The sequence below is a fragment of the Crocuta crocuta genome, unplaced genomic scaffold (assembly GCF_008692635.1).
Source record: "Crocuta crocuta isolate KB4526 unplaced genomic scaffold, BGI_CrCroc_1.0 scaffold1758, whole genome shotgun sequence".
Lineage (NCBI taxonomy): Eukaryota > Metazoa > Chordata > Mammalia > Carnivora > Hyaenidae > Crocuta > Crocuta crocuta.
Genome location: NW_027531929.1, coordinates 290905 through 313880, shown reverse-complemented (window position 1 = coordinate 313880; position 22976 = coordinate 290905). Strand labels below are relative to the sequence as shown.

Here is a 22976-nt window from a genome sequence, read left to right as displayed (position 1 = left end):
GACTTTGGGCTGTCTTAAAAGAGTTCTGCTTCCGTAGAAGACCGGAAATCAGTCTTTGAGACTGCATTTTTGCCACAACGAGGGATGTTTGATAGAACCCAGAAAGGAATCTCTTCAGCTAGGACCCGTAGGCTTCCTGCTTTTCTGTCAGTAGCAACAGGACACTCCACGTCTGTAAAACTCCATAGATGCAAGTGTTTTTAAGGTAAAACTCCCATATATGTAGCTAAGATTAAGTGTAATTAATGTATGCATTTATAATGCTTAACTGCTCTCACAATCTTCTAAAAAACGGTCAATGTTTATAATATGAACATTCATGGACTCCGGAGGTAACCACTGTTATCTTTGTCTTTCCAGAAATTCTCATTGTCTGTAAATCTCTTAAAATTAAGCTGTACTAAAATATGGTTCTGTTGTTTGCATTTAAAACGTATTAGTGATTTCTGTATTAATAGATGTAAATCTTTTTTAAGTGGCTATTTGATCTATTATGTGGATATAAGATGGTATATTTAACAAGTTTTGTTAATTGTTAGATGGATTTTTGGCAAAGAATATTCTTGTACGTGTGTCAGAGTTGGGTTTTAAAGCCTTTGTCCGTTCCTTGGAGTGTAGCAGAGAGGTTACACAGGGTTTGTCCTGTGCTCAGTTCTTCTAACTAGCTGTATGACCGCACCAATTAAGTTGGTTCATGGTCTCTGCTTGTTCAAACTCTTTGCCCAGTGGTTTTTCCACTGGCTTTCAAGCCAGTCTTGGTGTAGTCCCCAAGATCCTAGTCTGCCTCGTTGATCTTAGCTATTGCCTCACCTTCAGTGTCTGTCCTGGCTTTTTTTTCCTCAAAGGTATCAGATCAGCACCCTATATCGCCTTGGGGCCTATGTGTTTTGTTTTGTTAAATGTCTGAGAACAAGAGCAGGGGAGGGGGGATACAGAGGATCTGGAGTGGCTTCTGTTCTGCACCGATGTAGGGCTCAAACTCCTGAACGGTCTGACATCCAACTGACTGAGTCACCCAGGCACCTTGGGGCCTGTGTGCTTTGTAAGCCTTCTAAGCCTCAGATATTTGTATGGCTGGGTTTATTTTGTTTTTCTTTTCATCTTCAAATGAGATGTTAACTCTTGAGAATGCTTCCTTTTTTTTTTTTTTAATTCCAATGTAGTTAACATACAGTGATACATTAGTTTTAGCCCACCTTTTTTCATAGTATATTCTAACATGTGAATGATGTCCTCCATGGTGGGAGATCAGCCTCACTGGAAGAGGACTTTGTCTCCTTTGTTCATGCCAAGACCGTAGCCCTAGCACCTAAAACACTGTTTGGCACTTAGTAGGAACTCCACAGTAAATGCTTTTGAATGAATAACCAAGGTGACTTAACTGCTCTGTGTTCATTTCTTCCATCTGTGCCAAGTTTTTTAGGGTTAAGTGAGACAAGCTTGCAGAGCTCTTATAGTGTCTGTCGCATATTATACATAGCTTATTAATCAGGTATCATCTTACATATCAAGAAGTATAGACTTTTATTCTGTTCTTTAGATGCTTTTAGGTGTGATTCTTTAGGTATGAGAACATGGCTGTGGCATTTGGAATATGTTTTAGTGTTTTCCCAGAAATGTAGAAATTTGCTGAACAGTTAATGCCTTACTATGTGCTAGTCACAGGTCTAGGGGCATTTACTCATTAACTCATTTAATCCTGTCATAGAAGTGTAGTGTTTATGATGAATAAATTTGAATTTCATCAGTGTTAATTTAACCTCTTTATTTTAGAGTCATTTTTAAAGTCTTAAACTTGTTAAGATGTTTTTATTTTTGATAGAGTATGGGCAGGGGAGGGACAGAGGGAGACACAGAATCTGAAGCAGGCTCCAGGTTCTGAGCTGTCAGCCCAGAGCCCAACATGGGGCTCGAACTCCTGAACTGCAACATCATGACTTGAGCCAAATTGGGCAGCTTAACTGACTGAGCCACCCAGGCACCCCTAAAATTTTATTTTTTAACTAATCTCTGTACCCAACGTGGTCCTAGAACTCCTGACCCTAAAATCAGTCTCTACGGACTGAGCCATCCGGGCGCCCCTAAAGGGGAGTCCTTTAATTTGGATTCAATTTTGATTCATTTAACGTATCAGTTTACCTATTCTTCTGCTCAACAAACACTATGAGCATGATATGGGCACGTGAATCTGTTATTCCTGCAGTTGGTTTTCCTCCCTTAGTGCTCTCATAGTACATACAACTAATGTTTAGTATCACTTTAATATCTGAAAATACAGAAAAATTATGTACCATGGCCTCTGAGTGGTGGTTGGCACCAGTAGCAGAGGACCAACTGGCTGTAGTAGCCCTTTCACTAAGCTTAGTTGTTCATCTTTAACATAGAGCTTTCCTAAGGAGAATTTGGACTGCGTGTGATTTTTTTTTTTTCTTTATGCACTCACTGGCTTTAGAACTTAACCCCTTCATAAAATGCTTCTGTATTGTCCTGATTCTTTCATGTGGTTTCTCATTTGACTCCTTTTTGGGAAAGGGTAAGTTTCACTAGCAATATAGTTCTTATTAGATCATTCGTAACTCTTAAGCAAATTTCAGAATGCTTTGGTTGGTATTCTAAGCATTGCAAGTACCCGATTGATAATCTGATATGCTACCTTTTGCAGTACTCCCTGTGTTCAGCCTCCTGCCATTAATTAAAAGATTGGAACCTATCAAAGGTGATAGTGGTAAAACATTAGTTGGAAACTACCGCTACTGTCAGGGATGACTAAAAGCCTGGATATATAGCAGCCCAAGTCTGCCACAGTTCCACTATGGTGAAATTTTATAGCCCTTAACTATATATTTCTCTGTCCTTGGGAATTAACAGAGGATAGACCTTAATTGGGTCCTTTTTTCAATATATAAATTGTTAAATATCTGTAAGAATGAGAGAGTGATGATCTCTACCCCCATCACGGCCTCAACAGTTAGCTACCTGTGGCCATTCTTTTTTTTTTTTTTTTTAATTTTTTTTTTTTCTAGGAGAGAGAGAGAGAGAGACAGCATGAGCAGGGGAGGGTCAGAGAGAGGGAGACACAGACTCTGAAACAGGCTCCAGGCTCTGAGCTGGCAGTCAGCACAGAGCCCGACGCGGGGCTCGAACCCACGAACCGCGAGATCATGACCTAAGCGAAAGTCGGACGCTTAACCGACTAAGCCACCCAGGCGCCCTGACCTGTGGCCATTCTTACTTCTCTCTATCCCTGGTCCCTTCTCCCTTCCCACTTTGAAGCAAATCTCAGATCTTGTTCCCATAAGTAGATCAAAGTCTTAATTTTGATAACTGGCATTATAGTAAAATACTAGTTTAAATTTTCTCAACCATTTTGTAAATCTGCTAGGGATGAGAAGACCATTTCCCACCCAGTTAGATGGAGACTTTCTGCTATAATGTAACACTTTTGGCCATTGGGTCAGAAGGAATAGTTCAGTGGATTTAATTTTGCTGAAGAAAATAACAAAGTTTATGTGAAGGATCATTTGTTCTAGAGACTTCTCACCTTAAAGCTGCCTCAGATTTATTTTAGCCAACTGCAACGACTAAAACATGTTTTTTTGTTTTTTAACTTTTGATCTATAGGAATCCTATGAAGATGGTTGTGAGGATTATCCCACTCTCTCAGAATATGTTCAGGATTTTTTGAATCATCTTACAGAGCAGCCTGGCAGTTTTGAAACTGAAATTGAGCAGTTTGCAGAGACCCTGAATGGCTGGGTTACAACAGATGATGCTTTGCAAGAACTTGTAGAACTCATCTATCAACAGGTAGGTTGGCTGATGGCACGCATAATCCTCAGATAGCTAGCTTGAAGCCCAAGGGTGGTGGTGCTCCTTCAGTGAGGCCAGGTTCGTGTTTCCTGGCTTCCACACTCCTTAACTCTCTAAGGTTCATGGGAGCTTTTCAGGTCTGTTGTATAAAATCCCTGTACTGGGGATAGAGCTAGAGCCAGACTGGAGATTGAAGGCTCTATATAGGCAGTTGGAAGGAGTGTTAGGCATTTATGAAGAAGGCTAGGTAAATGTCCTACCTTTTTTCCATCCTGCTCTGTTGTTCTAGGATCTGAAATTAACCATAGTTCTTTTCTTCTGGGTGTTGAATTCCTACATAGCACTTTTGGATTAAGGGAGAAGAAAATCCGGGGAGAACTTTCTTGCCTCCTAAAGGAGTCAAAAAAACAAAAACAAAAAAAAAAACCCACCCATAAAGCACTGTTTTTGAGTCTTAACATTAATGCTTATATCTAAAATTTCCAAGGATTTGCATCTTAATTCTATAATTCTAGATTGTTCACACAAAGATTAGTTTTGATCCTAGCATATTGATCAATGATACATTAATGCTATTTTAAGGAGGGCAAATAGATAACACTGGATTTTGAAGACCAATTTAAGGGCAATGTTTGAAACTGACCAAAAACAGTGGGAGGTGAATAGAAATATAAACTCGAGTGTTATTTATGTCATTGCTGAAAGAGCAACTTGAATTTGGAGTATATGGAAGAGTGGTCATGATGGCTAGATAATTTTCCTCCTACTCAGAGTTTCACTTGATTACTTTTACAACTTTTTCAGAGTAGTTCGTGGACCCATTACCTGGCCAGCTCTCAGGTTTGGGACATGCCTGAGATTTTAGGAAGATTTAATTGCTCTATTTATCCTCATACCTACTTTTGGCCTCTAGGTGGATTTCAAAGGATAGAAGAAAATGGAAAAATTGAAATTGTTTTTTCTGGTTCCTCTTCTATTCTAGTTTCAGCACTTCATAGGCTGCCTGGTTCTTCATAGGCTGCCTGTTTCCATAGGGCTGGACAAAAGGACTATAACCTGACAGACTACAATTTCTGTGATTGTCTCAAAGCCAATTCTTTGACTATATATTCCTTATTTTAAGTTTGATATTCTGTGTCAATGATACACAGATTTTACTTTTAAATTTCATTGAGGGGAATTTGTTTATAGTAACAGAAGAGCTGTTATAAAAATGGCAGATCAAACCTACATGTTCAACTTTGATTCTTCCCCCCAATACTGCTAAAATGACAGGATTTTTAAGAAGCCATGAGCCTGTAGGGGCTGAGATGAGGAAAGGAGTTAAAAGTACCAGCTTTGGAGACTGGAAAGTAGGTGGGTGAGTGGTAACTGACTTGGCAATCTAAAAAAGTTGAATTCCAAGCCATTGAGGAAAGCTGAAAATCCCCTGATGTACTGAGTAGAGCCTTGGGAAGGCTCTAGGACAAGGATGGAATGAGATGGAAAAGATTGCTTACAAATTCTTAAAACAAAAATCCCTCTCCCTCTTTTTGCACTGAGTATCCAGTTTGAAGTTTTATTGTAACCCCTCTTGAGGAGTTATTGAAGGGAAGTACTCCGCCAAAAAGAATTAAGCCAAGGCCAAAGAGGTAGAAACTAGGAAAACAGCATTTAAGAGGAGCGGCTAAGTGGATCATCCAGGTGGTGGTGAAGGAGATCCCGAGATGATTGCCAGGCTTCGCTGGCATAGGGCAGAAGGCTCTGGCCACGATTCCTGGTAAGATGAGCATGGCTGCTCTGTTTGAAGATGTTAAGAAGAAACTTAAAAATGTGTGAGCTTAGCGGTAAATCAGATGAGACCTATGTAAAGAACAGTGTAGAAAAAATTAAGTCCAAGGAAAACAAAGTTGTATAGCAAAGGAGAAATCTGTATATTATGTGGTCCTGCTGTAAATGGAAACCCAAAACTAATCAAATCATGGTATAATGACATTGGTAGGTGGAAAGATTGGGAAACCGCAGAATGGAGTGGGGTTAAGCATGGTGAAAACTGGATATTCCTTTTCCATGGTGGGAAACCGTAAGAAATAATGACTAAACTGAAATCTTGGAGCATGGAGATACAGAGGTTGAAACCTTTTCAGCTGAAAGAATTGAAAGTGGTTGTCTGTGGGAGGGTAAAGGTGAGGGATAGTGGGGAAGTATGATGTTTTAGTAACAAGTCTTGTAGAGCTTCTTGTCTTTTAAGTTGTGTGAGATGATTTTAAAAGTAAACTAAAGGAAAACAGGCAATGTCCATAATGGGGAAAAGTAGGATTTCTTAATTTCAAGTCTTCTGTGGTACCAGATATGCATACATGATCTCAGGAGAAACCAGTCTGCTGTGATAACAGGGGTCCCTTGTGAGCAACGAAATAATTAGAAATAAAAAGATCTAATTATAACATAATTACTACATGCTATGCCATGCTAAACACTTAACATGTAATGAATTAACTCATTTAATCCTCCATGGTTGCAAGGTATTATTTTTCTCCCTTATTTTATACACATCTTAGCAGAAGTTAAGTGATTTGTCTAAAACTTACTGTAACTCGTAAGCATCAGGTCAGAGAGGCATCAGATCATCTGTTACATCTAGACTCTGGTTAGTTATTACCTTTGTAACCTTGGCCGAGTCCCTTAATCTTTTAATGTGTTCCCTAATATTAAGTAGTAAACTATGTTGTCTCTACTATACTTTAAAAACTGTAATTGAAGTTAAAACTTAGTACCGCTTCAGCTGTATCCATCTGTCTTCTGTACATCGTGTTTTTCACAATCTTAGTTTTTGGAAGAGCTTCTCTTTATTTCTTTACACCCCAAGTGTGTTTGGAGTATTCTTTAAGTGTTAATTTCTTATACCAGGTACCATTTATCACCTCTCCTAGGAATCAAGCAGAAGCCCAGGGAAGGTTCGAGATGTCCAAGGTCTCCATGCAGTCCTGGGAATTTTATTTTAGGCTGCTAGATGCCAAAGTCTGTGCCATCCTATCCCTGAAAAACCCCATGAAACAATCGTTTGGCAAATACTCTTATTCATAATTAGCACTGTGCAACTGGGCACTTGCATACATCCTGTGCAAAAATTGGCTAATATAAAGAGACCCTGTTAATTTGCTTTCTGGTAACCTCAAGTAAATTGTGGGGAGAACTTGCCTTAAACACTTTCCTTTGTTCTTGCTCTTGGTATTGGGTGGGAGAGTTAATTTCCTTATACTGATCGATTAAAGACTTGTACACTTGTATAATGTGGTCAGTTTTAGGGGTGAAAATGTTTCTTTTTTAGAATGTTGCTGTTAAGTATTTGCATTAATAACAATGTATTTTATGTCATAAACAACTTTTTTTTTCTTTTTGAAAGGCCACATCTATCCCAAATTTCTCTTACATGGGAGCTCGACTGTGTAATTACCTGTCCCATCATCTGACAATTAGTCCACAGAGTGGCAACTTTCGCCAGTTGCTGCTTCAAAGGTCAGTGTGAATATATGAAATTAAAGGAAAACTTGAAACCTACTAGAATTTGACCATTCTTCTTTTCTTGCGTTATAGAAAGTTGCAGGGGAAGTTAGGGTGGACCATTCTTACTTGTATTAGAGTATAGTATGTACTATTAAAAATTCATAGTCCCACATATCAGTCTTTTTTCTGTAATCTCTGCCTTTGGTTTTGTGCTTAGATGGCCCTTCATTTTCCAATATCTTAAAGATGATCACTTAGATACTTCTTAGTACTTCTGTACGTTTGAGTAGGTGCTCAACTAGTACAGAACTAGTTTTACCCCTACCATTTTTTTAGAATGATCATTTCCTTACTGATATGAACTGCTAACTTTCTTAAACTACATCCTAATATTTGGGTTTTGGTTCTAGAGGTTCATTATATTCCATTTATCACTTGCTCTATTTCTATTTTATTATGATACTATTGAAAAGCTCTAATTTGTTAATACCTAGTAGATTAGTCCCCTCCCCATAGTTTTTGGGTAGAATTTCCTTTGCTATTCTTGCATGTCTTTTCTCCAAAGAACTTTAGAATCAACATGTGAAATTACATAAATCTTTGGGTGTATTATTAGATCTTTTTGGCATGACTTTGAATTCCTAAGCTAATTTAGGGAAACCTTTCCTTGGAGTTGTTTTATTCAAGAAGAAGGTTGTCTTCAAGTTTATTACAGTTAGTCCATTAGTTCTTTGAAGATACTTTTAATGGTTGCAAAGTATCCCATCATTGGGTTAAATTGCACTGAAACAGAATAAAGGTTCCAAAAGTCCACTCCAGAGACACTTGAAAATTAAGCTTTTAATGAAGGTGATACTTCAGATATATTTGTAGAAAGTAAATTGTGCTGCTTACAACTGGCTAGCCATTCATGGGGAGAGAAAAGATGGGTTCTTGTCTCACTGTACACCACAGTATATTTCAAATCTGTAAAAGACTTAAAAGTGAAACACTAAGTGCTAAGAGAAACAATTAAATCTTGGGTTGGTAAGCCCTTTTAAGTAAGATTTATCCATAAGTCCTAAAAAGATTAAATCTAATTACATATAGAAATTACATATAGATTAAAATATGGGGGGAGTGTCATAAGTTTATATGAAGAAAAGAAAAAGGGGAATTTATAACACTGGCAGTGAACTAATTTAATATGAAAACAAGGGCCTCTGAGGAATAAGAAAAAGACAATATTTTAATAGAAATATTTGGAATGGCTCTGAATAGGTAAAACCTGGGAAAATATAAATGATAAAATTCTAAAAACCTATTTAACCTTAACCTATATTTATAGCTCCTGGAAAGATGTGAAAGTGGGCACTTCTAGGAGGTCGCATGGCAGAAAGGCTGGCTGCTTTTCCCATGAACCTCTCCCCACTGACTGCCTTAGAGTTACCCAGAGGCTTCAAATAAGGCTGAGACCCTGTCCTCATTCTTGGAAATTTGGATGTTATTGGACTGAGGTGGAACCTTGGTTTTTTAAAGCTCTCCAAATGATTGTAGTCTGTAGCCATGGTTGAAAACCTCTTCCAATTCTCTTTTGACTCTACCCCAGGTTCCAGAGTACTGTGATAACTGTCAGAGATATTAATATAAGTGCTAATTCCTTAACAAATGAAAAGCACGGTTTGATTCTATTACCTAACGTAAAAATGTAAACATACTTAGAAAAGTTAACCTTTAATTATCTCTGGGTTGTAGTGACTTTATTCTTCATGTTTTTCTATTTTTAACCTTTCTGAAACAAGCCCGTATTGCTTTTAATTTAGGTCTCTAGCTTAAAAAGATTAGAGGTGTGTGTTCTTCTCCTCTAGTTTACCAATGATGTCCAGGGGTATGGATATACCTTTCCATTTGTGTTAACATATCTTAATGTATAATATAATAGTCATTACACTTAGAAAACAAAAAGGTCATTTTCTCAAAACTCCTGCCTATAAAGTCCTTAAGGAGAGTAGCCAACAAGGTATTTGGATGACTGAACTGGCATTAATTAGCCCATCCTTCCCATTATTAAACAGGGTGTTTTACTCCCAGGTATCCCAACTTTTGCTCTGATAAGGAATTAATGTTTAGACCGTAACAAATATGACTCAATGAAATTTTGCTTATTTAATGTACCTTCAGAGCTATAAGCCACATAGACATAAACTGTACTGGGCTTATGGTTGATTCATTGACCGATCCAAGGTAAAATTTTGGTAAGCAGTGACTTTTTTTTAAGAATTTTTTTTTTTTTAATTTCACATAGCCAAGCTAAACTGATTCCTCCCACATGGAAGCCATTCAGTCTCTATAAACCCTTCTTTTTTTCCTGAAAATAACTGTCAAAAATCAGCTTTATAAAACATGACTTTCCTAGAGTTTTTTCACCTTATCAAGAAAGATAAGAAAAACATTGAAAAGCAAATTGGTAAACATTTAAAGTATATTTTTAAAATCCTTTTAGTAACAGCTGGCTCCGTAATTCACTGACATGGGCTATGACAGGTTTGTTGTGATTGTTTTATATAACTTCTGGGGTGGCAGATAGGTCAAGTCAGGGTTGGGGGGGAATAAGGTGAGGGAAACCAAGTTAGTTGGCTCCTTTTGGTCTCTGGGATATTGAGACCAAATTAATTGCTTTCTGTTTCTATGTCAATTTCAATTGGCGACTTTTCATTTGTCTGATTTGTTTAATGGAGGTTAAAAGTATGAGCTTAATAAAAATTCATTTTATTTTCAGTTGGAGACCCATCTCTATATATTTTTTAAGATGTGTTTTTAAAGTTCATATGTTCAGAGTAAAACATTTTACAGAGACCATTTGAGTAAAAACAGTGCTTTCTTGACAAAAAGCCTAGAAGACAAAGGTTAGGCATTTTTTCTTTGTGGTGCCAATATACAATGAACCTCGTGAAACCCATGTTGCTTAAACAGTTGACAAACAGATGACAAAATAAACCCATCCGTTTCTTAAAACGAGGAACCTTAGTATGAAAAAGCGTTGTAAATTCTGGGCTCTGCAATAGACTGGAACACTTCCTTTCCTAAAAAATCCGGGCATTGGTGTGCTTACCTCGGTATTGCTTGAACAGTGAAACTAACAGATGGTCGTCTTGTTTGTTCACACAAAAAAAAGGCAATGTGAGTTTATAAAAGGTATGTCTTCGTTAGGTGTCGGACTGAATATGAAGTTAAAGATCAAGCTGCAAAGGGGGATGAAGTGACTCGAAAACGATTCCATGCATTTGTACTCTTCTTGGGAGAACTTTATCTTAACTTGGAGGTGAGGAGAAATTTTTTTCTTTAAGCACTGACAAAGCCGGAGAACATAAACCGACCTTGATAAGGAATTTGTATTTACGTTACACTCTATGACCCGAAGGGTGAAATGGAAGAGGGGCAGAGGGAATGAGAAAATGTCTCCGTACCTGCAGGCAGTAGTGTATGTGTTCTTAATGAAACATCTATAACGTTTGTTTCCTCTGTTTGTGGGGAGGGTGTTGGGAAGTAGTTACTGGGGATTTAGTTTTTGTGTACTTTGGAAGGCATGGTTCCCATGCAAGTTTAAGCTGTTGAAATCATACTTTTTGAATCTTCACACATTTTGTATGTGGACTTGAAGATGGTGGCTCACAAGCATTCTGCAGCGCACAAAGCCTTGCGTTAGAAGTGGAGACAGCAGAATTTCTGGGGAGTTTTCCTACCCATATACACACCGAATTACTATCTTGGTGCCATTTATATATGAATCTTCCACATAAGATGCATTTGTCCAACGTACAGCTAACCAAGTTTGACTTGGTGGTATATTTGAATATATGTGTGTTACTAGGCAATTAAGTGCTGAACATTACTTTGTAATGGATGTGCTTGAATTTTGATTAGTTTATCCCAGATATAGGTTCTACCTCCTTGAACTTGGATTTGAAGACTTAATCATAAACACCACTGCAAAGACCCAGGAGTCCACTATCAAATGTGCATCTCTTAGTGCATCTAAACGGTCTCTGTCCAATCTAGTGTTCAATTGACTATCCCTTTTTACCACAGATGGACTTAGTTTTTTAAAAATCTCCTGCATTAATCTTTTCCAGTTTAATTTTTATAGAAGACCAAATAAGAGCACTCATCTAACATGTGCTCTAAGGGGTGTCTGGGTGGCTCCGTCAGTTCAACGTCCAACTCTTGAATTTGGCGTGGATCGTGATCCCAGGGCCATAGGATTGAGCCCTCTGTCAGGCTCTGTGCTGAGTGTGGGGCCTGCCTGGAGATATTCTCGATTTTAATTAAAAAAAAGTGAAGAAGAACCATTTTAAGAATGCTGCTGTGTGTTTACCTGTGTGGAAGTACTGATGCTATGTCTGTGGGGAGTGTAAAGATGAGGTTTGGCTCCCGAGCCTACAGCTCTTCTGGCTAAGACACTTAGACCATTCCGTTGCAAAACTGTACTTCTAAACAGTATAAAAAGCAAAAAAAAAAAAATGCTGCAAGTTCCAAAAAAGCTGCTATCTTAATAAAATAGAATGTTTTATGAGACTATAAAGGAGGTTTAGATTATCCTGATCATCTATATAGATAAAAAAATTTTACCCATAGTTTTCGAGGCCCCCCCCGCCCCCCTCCCCCGCCAAGTTATTTTCAGAGTGTGTGTGCATGAGGTGGAGAGGGGCAGAGCAAGAAGAAGAGAGAATGCCAAGCAGGCTCTGTGCTGAAATGGAACAAAACATGAGCTCGTGACCTGAGCTGAAATCCAGCATCAGACGCTTCACCAGCGGAGTCACCCAGGCATCCTTGTAGTTTACTAGTTTTATAGAGGTTTTTGGTTTTTATATTTTTAATGTTTATTTTTGAGAGAGAGAGAGTACAAGCAAGGGAGAGGCAGAGAGAGGGAGGGAAGGCACAGTATCTGAAGCAGGCTCTAGGCTCTGAGCTGTCAGCACAGAGCCCTATGTGGGGCTCAAACCCATGAACTGTGAGCTCATGACCTGAGCTGAAGTTGGACATGTAACCGAGTCACCCAGGCGCCCCTGTTAGAGGTTTTAAATACATGTAAGTCTAATTTTGTGAAAATAACAATTTATGATTTTTGTATTTTTTAAAAAATTTTTTAACGTTTTTATTATTGGGAGACAGCATGAGCATGGGAGGGGCAGAGAGGGGGGGAGACACAGAATCTGAAGCAGGCTGTAGACTATCCGCACAGAGTGCGACGCGGGGCTTGAACTCACAAATTGCAAGATCGTGACCTAAGCTGAAGTTGGGTGCTTAACCAGCTGAGCCACCCAGGCGCCCCTGTATTGTTTAATTTAAAAGTTATTTTGCTAACATAGTAGACCAGTCACTTATCTGTAATATTTTTGCATGGTTGCTTTTCATTTTCTTTCCCAAAAGATCAAGGGAACAAATGGACAGGTTACAAGAGCAGATATTCTTCAGGTTGGTCTGCGGGAGTTGCTGAATGCCCTGTTTTCCAATCCTATGGATGACAACTTAATTTGTGCAGTAAAATTACTGAAGGTAGGTTTGACTTCTGTTTCTCTTGAAATTCACTCTTCTACCCCATTTGTATATGATTTAGAGAACGGACAGTAAGTATAATATGCACATGAATTCAAAGTTAAGTTTTTAAATGTTGGCCTTTTGGTTTGCTCTTGAATTTAAATATTGAAAAAGTAGCGTGTACTGGTTTTTTTTTTTTTAATAGAATCCAAATTTAGAAGCAAAAAATGGAAGTCCTTTACCTCCATTTCCAAATTTCCTTTCCCATGTGTGTCCTCATAAATAAGATCTTCTCTTTGTGACTTTTTTTGTGATGCAACAAAGATATTATATCTTTGGCACAAAAGATTGCCTCTTGAGCCACTTTGTATCCGTATGTGCAGTTGTATGTAGGTTCCATTCCACACACAGATTGGGTGGACCAGTGAGCATTGCATCCTTAAATTTGATAAACATCAAATTTCTCTTCTAAATATTACACCATAGTGTATTCCTACCAGCACTGAATGAGTACACTGCTTTCCCCATATTCATATTAGTAATGATCTAATCGATCATCTAGTTTGTTTTGTCATGGGTGATGAGTGAAAACAAAAATTTCATTTTATTTTGCATTTTCCTGATCATTAGTGAATTTAAGCATTTCTTCATGTTTGTTAGCCATCTTTGTTACTATGAATTACCTGTTTATATCATGAACTCATTTTTTTCCATGAAATTTGTAGTTTTTTAATTCAAAGCTTCTATACTTCATATTTCAAAAAGGGATCTGTTGATTAAAATCCTATAGTCTGGCTTATTCATACAAGGAATATACCATATAATCATGGACACACAAAACCTAGGATTCAAGTTCTGCTGTAGTTTCTCTCAGTCAAGAAAAACAGAGGGTATAAAGATTTCCTGCCTGTTAGATGGTAGAAAATAATTGGGAATATTTAACTTGCCAAATTCATTTGGTTGAAAGAATGCTTGAACTGCTGCCGATCCTTCCTTAGGATTTCTGTGCTTCCTTGACTTCCTAATTTTGCCGATGCCTGTTTTTTTAGTTGACAGGGTCAGTTTTGGAAGATGCCTGGAAGGAAAAAGGAAAGACTGATATGGAAGAAATTATTCAGAGAATTGAAAATGTGGTCCTAGATGCAAATTGCAGCAGGTAGGCAGATGGCCGGTAGGTCTTCATTTCTTTTTCTCTGGAGGTTGTTTTTTAATCTGCTGTATATCAGAAGAATTAAATTCTAGATCTACAGAAATATTTTCTTTAAAGGTACAATATTTTACCTTTAAAGGCTTCTGCACACCTGGCCATTTTTGTTCAGTTGTGTTAATAGAAAAAGCTAAGATTTTCCTGTGGTAAAAAAGCAAAATGATTCACACTTTAAATTGTTTAGTAAATACTAGAAATCCAGTATAAAGTCCAGAAACATAAAAATGTGCAATAGCCACTACCTTTAAGAACCATATAGTCACAGGGGCGCCTGGGTGGCTTAGTCGGTTAAGCATCCAACTTTCACTTAGGTCATGATCTCACGGTTCGTGGGTTCGAGCCCCGCGTCGGGCTCTGTGCTGACTGCCAGCTCAGAGCCTGGAGCCTGTTTCAGTCTGTGACTCCCTCTCTCTCTGACCCTCCCCTGCTCGTGCTGTCTCTCGCTCTCCTAGAAATAAATAAAATATTTAAAAATATATATATATATAGTCACAAATATCAAGGCTGCTTTAAAAAGTACAGGAAACATCTAGAAAATCAAAGCACTTGGATGTACATGTTAACTTTATGAAACAAAGTTTTAGGAGCTTGTGATATTCTAGAGTCTGACAACACTTCTACACTTCTGGTGGATATACTTCACTCCTTTTTCACCTTCTGTCTGCAGGGACGTGAAACAGATGCTCTTGAAGCTTGTAGAACTCCGGTCAAGTAACTGGGGTAGAGTCCACGCAACTTCAACATACAGAGAAGCAACACCTGAAAATGATCCTAATTATTTTATGGTATGCCAGTGTTTTCGTTTTAAGTTTTACTTATTACTTGGCTCCAATTTTGGAAATTTCTAGATGAGTTCCATAAAGATATTCTCAGAATTTAATGCCTAATAACTTTTCATTGGCTTTGGGTCACATGGCAGCCAACAGACTTGGTAAATATGAGAAGAAATGTGGAATCCTCCAGGGGAAGGTTGGACTAGAGAAGGATCCATCCAGTGGCAAGGGAAATCAACAAGGCTTGGACCTGGTTGAATATAGGGATTCTGGGAAGCAGTTGTTCCAGAGAATTCATAACCAGAGGCCCACATCTCAAACTATTACTATGTATGTTGTAGTAAACTAAGAAAATAAAAGTGGTCACCAGGCCAGTAATGCCCTTAAGCTCCCAACATAACCAAGCATAATGCAACTATGCAGGAATGCTTCTATAACCCCAATCTTGGAAATTCTTTTAAAAATGGTGAGGAGGGAAGAACCACCATGAAAAATAAGCTGACACATTGCTGAATCACCGTGTACCACAAAACAGTTCATCACGAGTGTGACCGAGAATAGACAACAGAGTTAGAGCCATGAGAACTTGAGATAATAGAATAGAAATCTGAAAACCATGGACTTTCCCAATGAAATGAAAATGGCTACTAGGAAGTTAGGTTTTTTGCTTGTTCTCACATTATCAGATGCGGATGAGTTACATCAGCCATGCTTCATTAATGTGCTTTAAAAAATCAATTCGGAAAGGATTACATGTTTATCACTTTGATTCATCCTAGAATGAACCAACATTTTATACCTCTGATGGTGTTCCTTTCACTGCAGCTGATCCAGGTATGCTGTTTCATAGTCCTTCTCCCCACCACCCTATTTCCTGGTAAGCTAGTAGATTATAGGAAATCCTACCCTTACCACCACAAAGCTGTAGCTTTTTGAAACCATCCCTTTCTTCTAAAATACACGATAAATGTTTACCTCCTATAGAGGATTCTTTACAGTGACCACTTAGACCATTTCAAATGGAAAGTCTGATTCCATTTATAGTATCTTGTCACCCTGACAAGGAAAAGTTGGAAGAATCCCTCAGTTAAATGCAACCATTTTTATTTTCTATCTTCTCTAATATTTCATTCTTTCTGTAAGCTTTCAGTTGGTTAGGATAGAAGGGAAAGATGGTTCTAATTCACTACATAGTCTACAGTGGTCGTTCCTGTGGTTTACTACTCCCAGATACTAAGAATTAGATGGGTTTCATTAATAGTAGGTCAGAGTTAATTAAAATCTAAATCTCCACATACTTTTTCCAGAAAAGGGACATTGGTAGAAGGATTGCTTTAATTGTGACCAATTGGTTGCAAAATGAGGAAGAGAAGTTTTTCCCATTTAATACAAATTACAACCAGCTTGTTAGGAATTTTCCCATTTGTTTTCTCTGGATAGCAGGTGCTAACTATCCTGTGCATCAAAGGAGGTAGAAAGAATGACTCTTTGACCTTCAACTTTAAATTTATGAAAACATTCAGGGCACCTGGGTGACTCAATTTGTTAAGTGTCTGACTTTGGCTCAGGTCATGACCTCACAGTTCGTGGGTTCAAGCCCCGTGTCAGGCTCTGCTCTGACAGCTCAGAGCCTGGTGCCTGCTTTGGAGTCTTGTCTCTCCCCCTCTCTCTCTTTTTCTCTCTGCCCCTCTTATGTTCTTCTCTCTCTCAGAAATAATTTAAAAACTGTAAAATCTGAAACCTTCAAAAGACATAAAAACCACAAACTGACCTTTTGATTCACTGTCAAGATTAAACCAATGTCATTTTGCCACATTAATATACACTTTCGGTGTTATTAAAGAAATAAAACTCTACAGGTGACTGGTAAGCCATTTTGTTCTGTGACCCCTTCCCTACCCCCCAAGGCCAGTCCTTCCATGGCTTCCCTCCCAGAAGTAACTACCATCCTGAAGTTGGGTGTCGTGTGAGGTCTTTTTATTTGCGGTTTGTAAACTGTTTTTTCACACAAAGTATTAACGTATCTTTTTGTGTACATCCTTCGCAACTTTTTTATTATTTTTAGTATTTATCCGTGTTGAGGTAGGTATATGTAGCTTTAGTTCATTTTAAATGCCAAATACTGCTACACACAGAGTAGACCACAGGTTCTAGGTCCCTACTTAAGGGTGGCTGGGTGGTTCACACTACTTATTACAGACCATGCTATACAAAACTCATTAAATAGTCCTTGTGCACCTGCAGTAGTTTGTTTGGGGGTAAAGAAGTAGGGTCAATGCATTGTAAGTTCTGTGCATCTTGAACTTCACTGAATGTTGCTAACCTGGTTTCCAGTATGATCATACCACTTAGTGTTCCTCAGCGAAATGTGCAGGTTCCTGTTTCTCACTTATTACCAGACCTAATCACTGTCAGTTAGATTGTATGAAGTTGTAAACTTTTATTTCCTTACTGTGATAATTTTCTTTTCGTGTTTTTATTGACAGATTGATTTCTTCTGTTTGAGAATTGCCTGTTTGTGTTCTTTTCTCATACTTTTGTTGGATCATTTGTCTCTTCCCTGATTAATAATTCATTCCATAGCTTACAAAGGACCTCTTAGCTTCTCCCATATGTGCTTTCTTTCCATTATGTTTGCCTTGTCATATAGAAGCTTTGAGTTTTCATGTAAACGTAGCTGTCTTGTTCCTGTTCTCTGTGGCTAAGAAAGTTTCCAAAGTACTTGTCTAATTCCATTTTCTTCGAGTCTTCTTTATATTTAGGTCTTTAATCCATCTGGCTAATTTTTATATGATGGATGTGGCAGAAATTAAATATTCTGTATTATCTTGTCTCAGCAACAGGTGTTCAGTCCTCCATCCTATCCTAGTTAAAGTGTCCCTCTGATGTGTACGTCCTCTGTAGACTTGTATCTTCCTCCTCTGTCTTACTTGTGGATCTTTTGTCTTAGCACCAATACCACAGTCATAATTACCCCACTGTACACCTCGCTGGTCTGGTAAGACGAATTTTCTTCCCTTTATTTTTCAAAGTTACTTTGAATCATTTGGTTCTTTGTTCTTTATCATTGTCTCATTTGTTTATCCTGTTTTTCTAGTGACTCTTTTGTTCATAGAAATTTAGTTTGGCTTTTCAAAGTGAATTTTGTTTCTGCATTTTGTTCAAAGTATCATGATCTTTAAAATTCAAGTCTTGGGGTGCCTGCGTGGCTCAGTAGGTTACATGTCTGACTTTGGCCAGGTCATGATCTCATGGTTCAGCAGTTCAAGCCCTGCATCGGGCTCTGTGCTAACAGCTCAGAGCCTGGAGCCTGCTTCAGATTTTGTGTCTCCCTCTCTCGCTGCCCCTTCCCTAATCATGCTCTGTCTCTTTCTCTCTCAAAATAAATAAAATAAAATTTCAATTCCTTTTTTAGTCATTCTAAACATGCTTATTTTTGTTTCACATTTTGTCACTTAATTTTAATCCTGTTATTTTTGATTATCACGCATAAAATTTTTTATTTTGATCTTTGTTGCAATCTGATATTTAATGATCTTAAAACGTTTTTGGAAATGATTTCAGTTTTACAGAAAAGTTACAAAAGTAAAAATTGCGCAAAGTACACCTATCCACTCATTACACAGATGTACCCTTTGTTAACTGTTCAGTTTGCTTTGTTCTGTCCACACTTTTTTTCTAAACCATTTCAAATTAAGTTCCATGTATTGTGGCCCTTTATGACTGCTCTTGCATTTTAACTGCTTTCCTTCAAGAAAACTCCTTACATCTTGGGTCGTAGTAACATCTACCCCTGCCAGGAGACACAGGGTAAAAGTGATTTGGAGCACGTCTTTATTTCTTGTCCTAGGGGTCTTTCATGTGGGTAGTAGAAATTTGAGGTGCAGGCCCATTGTTCGAAGTTCTCTGAGGAACCAGTGTCTTCGGAGTACTTTTGTCCCTACTCCAAACCCAAGAAGAGACCGGCAAGCTTCTTGGCCATCTCTCTTTGCCACCCGATTGTTTCCCACTTTATTTTTCTTGGTCTACCTTTTACTTGAGATATCCACCCTTGGATTTGTGCACGGAGAGGTGGGTGCGGGCATGAATTCCATGTCCCTGTTTCACAAGACCCCAGGACCTTGCTTTCTGACCTTCTGTGGGTTTTCAGCCCAAGCCCCTTTGTTGCTGAGAGTGTGTGCTCTGCTGGCCTCCTGGCTGCTGAAGGAGGTGTGGTTTCCAGGCCTCTTTTTGTTGGCCTTTGGGTGACTTGGTTTTCTTTTTTATGAACTCCTCTGTACGTTTAAAAGCATGTTTGTCTTACCTATTTACTTCAAGGATCTGTTGCAGGAAGATTTTATAGTTAAATTTGTCTCTAAGTTGCCAAATCGGAGGTCAAAATATCCCCAACCCTTTAAGCTGGAATTTGTTTTTTAGAGACTGGCAATCTTTGAAAAATACGGTCTAATGTAATTATATTATCCTGTTGAAATATGAGGTAGCTGTTTAAGGTAACTAGTTTTAATACACACGGATTGTTTTGTCATTTAGAGAAGTACTCCATATATATGGACACACTAATCTTAAAAGATAATGCAGTAACTGCATAACACAGGTGGCCGATGGGGAGCTATAATATTACCTGTATTGTCTTGGAGGAATCCAACCAAGGGAAAGTTAGTATAGTTGAAACATTTATCAGGTAGCTACCTTCCAGCTGTCTCTAAGGAGAGGGAAGAAGAGAAAATCCCCTGTGCTCAGAACCTTTGCTAGGTTAGCTAATCTGATTAAGAAACATGGGCCAATGGCTTTTAGCTGCTTGCCACACAGCTCACTTTACTTTCTTGGGAAAGAGTAAGGGGAGCCAGAAGCCAGGCTATTTGATTGAAATCCTTCCTTGTGGAAGAAAGAACGGGGGTATGGAAGAACACGTTCTTCCCCAACAAGTTATAGAGCTGATATTTTGTCTTCTGGAATGAAGCAGCAGAGAATATAAGCAGCATACCCTTTGGCTGTGACCTGTACTCTGGTATATTCACAGTGGCTTTGATTTGCAACACATATTTAGAGGTATATTATAATAACTTAAGATTTATGAGCATGCATGTGGCAAAAGCAAGCCAATTAGAATACAGGTTTTGTGAAAAGCTATTAAAATGTAATTGGAAGCTCACTCCTATTTAAACCTTGGATCTACTTAAAACTCCTAATATTAAAAACAAGTTTTTAAGGATAACTGGCCTTTTTATGACTTTTATCAACATTTAATTTAAAAAAATTCTTATAGATTATCAAGAGAAATATCAAGAGTTACTTGAAAGAGAAGATTTTTTTCCAGATTATGAAGAAAATGGGACAGATTTATCAGGGGCTGGTGATCCGTAAGTTGTCTTTTGCTACTTTCTTTGTGATGTTTCTGTGGCTACAGTTTGTAGATTTTTAGGTTAGAAGAAGGTAGATGAAGAATGCACGTTGTGATTTGATAGTGTCACAGTGGTATGTACGTAGTACTTCTCTACCAAAAACTTTCCAGAAATCCTACTAGAAAAATAAACTACAATATTGAAAATGTATATATATCTAGGAGGGCTAAAAACTAAAATAGTAGTATACTCAAGCATAGTTTTCTAAAGTAGATTTAGTTCAGCTCTCTTATTGTAAGATCTCGCGCAGGTTCTATGCCTGTTTCTTCATCTGTATAGTAGGGATAGCAGACCCTTCTTTGAGTTCTTCTGAGAACTAAGTGAGAAACATATACTCAGAACCACCCCTTGGCACACAGTAAAAAGTTTGGATCTTAGCTGTTAAAGGTAAGATCATTGCACTAAAGGGAGGGTGTGAGATATTCACATATCTCCATCTCTCCCCCTGCCATTCTTTGTAATAAAAGAAACTTTTGTTATGTCCTTACCATCAGATTGCATTGCCGTTTAGTTAGAGAAGAACGACAAACTTGAGAGGTTTAATTCCAGCTCTCTTAATAGTTTATGTGAATTTGAACAAGTTACTCAGGTTCTCTTCTTCCTAAGTGGAGGAAAGAATGAACTAAATCTGACTTAATTTTTCTTATTTCTCTTCTCTCATTTGTGCTGTAGGTTTAAAAAACAAACCACTTTTATTTTCTCTGCTATCTAGTGACATCTCAATTTTAAGTCCATTTGAGATCTTCTAACATTACCATTCTTTTACATACTAATTCCATAAAAAAATAACAGGGATATAAGGACTCCAGCACAATTAAGAAGGTTTACCCCTGCTGGGTTCAAGTTGTTCTTGGCACTGAATTTCAGGTTGTCCTGTGAAGTTTTACTTGGTCAGCATTACATGCTCTGACACTAATACACTGGTGGCAGTTTCAGCACATGGCCTTCTACTGGAAATGGAGGAACAAAACCAAAAAGATCCATCAGCAGTTGATATGACTGGCAAGATAGGTTTGTCACACCTGTACTGCAGAGGACTTTTGTGAGGAAGTGGGGAGACACCTAGACAGTCTCTTGTAGAGGAAGACTAGGAGTCAGATTCTGGCTGGGCCACACACTTACCCAAACTTTACAGTATTTACTTAACCCCCCGGAGTCTTTTTTTCTTTAAAATGGAGATGATCAGGGTGCCTGGCTGCTTAGTCAATAAAGCATGTGACTCTTAATCTCAGGTTGTGAGTTCCGTCCCTATGTTGGGCATGGAGATTACTTTTAAAAAAATGGAGATGATAGTAATACCTGTCTTTTTAAGATGGCTATAGGTTTTCAATAAGAACGTCTATTATTAAATCCTTAATAGGCATTTTAAATTTTGCACCCATTCTTAACAGTGGAAAAGCTTTGTTTTCCATCCTTTTAGACTACCTAATTGTCGAAAAAATTCTGCGATTATCTCAAAAGTAGCTTGGTAAAGTGATTCCAAATATATGGGAATGTGACTAAAGTGTCATTTCAGGAATACCATTTCTGATAAGTAGACATAAAATATTCTATCACTAGAGGTAAATGGCATGTCTGAAATTATGTTCCAATTATATAATTGTTAATAAGATAAATTTATGAAAATAATAATCTTGAGTGCCCAAATTTATAGTTCAAGCATTTGAATTAACTTTTAGGTTAGGTTAAGAATTTAACATGTGTCACAGTGCCTGGCTGGCTCAGTCAGTAGAGCATGAGACTCTTAATTTCAGGGTTGTGAGTTCAAACACCACTTGGGGTGTAGAAATTACTTAGGTTAAATTTTTTAAGTTTTTAAGTTTTAATTTATGTCTAAAAGTATAGCAGAAGCTTAACTTCAAACACAAGAGACTCAGAATCCAGTGTAAAATTTAACTCCTCAGATTAAGCATTTAGTTGTCTAAGGACTGACATGTATGTAATTCAGAAAAAGTGCATTCTCTAACAGTCTAAGAAAGTTACAGTACCATTTTTTTGTGTGTGTGTGGCTTAGCATTTTAGAGATTTCTGAATTGAATAACATTAAACTTATGAATCATCTGTACTTCTTTCATAGATACTTGGATGATATTGATGATGAGATGGACCCAGAGATAGAAGAAGCTTATGAAAAGTTTTGTTTGGAATCAGAGCGTAAGCGAAAACAGTAAAGCTAAATTTCATCGTGTCAGTTTTATAAAGCAGTTTAGGTTATGGTGATTTAGCAGAACACAGGAAAGCAGGAAAATGTGTCACACTTATACCAAATTAAGGATGTTGAGTTATGTTACTAATGTATGCAACTTTAATTTTGTTTAACACTATCTGCCAAAATAAACTTTATTCCCTATAACTTAAAATGTGTATATATATATAATAGTTTATTATGTACAGTTAATTCCACTGTTTTGGCTGCAATAAAATCGATTTTGAAATAAATGAAATGTTGAAAGTAAATTTTGCTAGTTGGTTAGAAGCTTATCCTTTAAATTCTACTTTTCTTGAGGGAAAAAGTCTTAGCCTGGAAATACATATGCAAAATGTAGCATCCTTTTTTAGATGAGTATATAGCTTTCATTTAGTTTTACATTGTCTCAATGACTTGGGTTTCAGATATGAATCACAATCATGAAAATCTTTAGCACTAAAGTCTTAGAATATATCATTAACTGATTTACATATCAGATGCTGTTTGATACTAAGGGCTTTTAAAATGTCATTTAAAAAACAACTTAAAATTCCCAACTAAACAACCAGGATTCTTCACTGAGCATTTACTTG

The 22976-nt window shown here is 37.6% G+C and overlaps 1 protein-coding gene across 3 annotated transcripts in view; it reads left to right on the top strand.

Moving 5' to 3' along the window:
• PAIP1 (poly(A) binding protein interacting protein 1) overlaps nucleotides 1-22639 on the top strand; it is a 29053-nt gene extending 6414 nt beyond the window's left edge. For all 3 annotated transcript variants that reach the window (XM_077774994.1, XM_077774996.1, XM_077774995.1), the window contains exons 3-11: nucleotides 3622-3807; nucleotides 7196-7308; nucleotides 10486-10597; nucleotides 12706-12831; nucleotides 13863-13969; nucleotides 14688-14805; nucleotides 15573-15627; nucleotides 20060-20153; nucleotides 22273-22639. In XM_077774994.1, coding sequence (XP_077631120.1) covers nucleotides 3622-3807; nucleotides 7196-7308; nucleotides 10486-10597; nucleotides 12706-12831; nucleotides 13863-13969; nucleotides 14688-14805; nucleotides 15573-15627; nucleotides 20060-20153; nucleotides 22273-22366 — 1005 coding nt within the window. In that variant the 3' untranslated portion in view covers nucleotides 22367-22639. The remainder of the gene's footprint in view (nucleotides 1-3621; nucleotides 3808-7195; nucleotides 7309-10485; nucleotides 10598-12705; nucleotides 12832-13862; nucleotides 13970-14687; nucleotides 14806-15572; nucleotides 15628-20059; nucleotides 20154-22272) is intronic.
• Nucleotides 22640-22976: the final 337 nt, after the last annotated feature.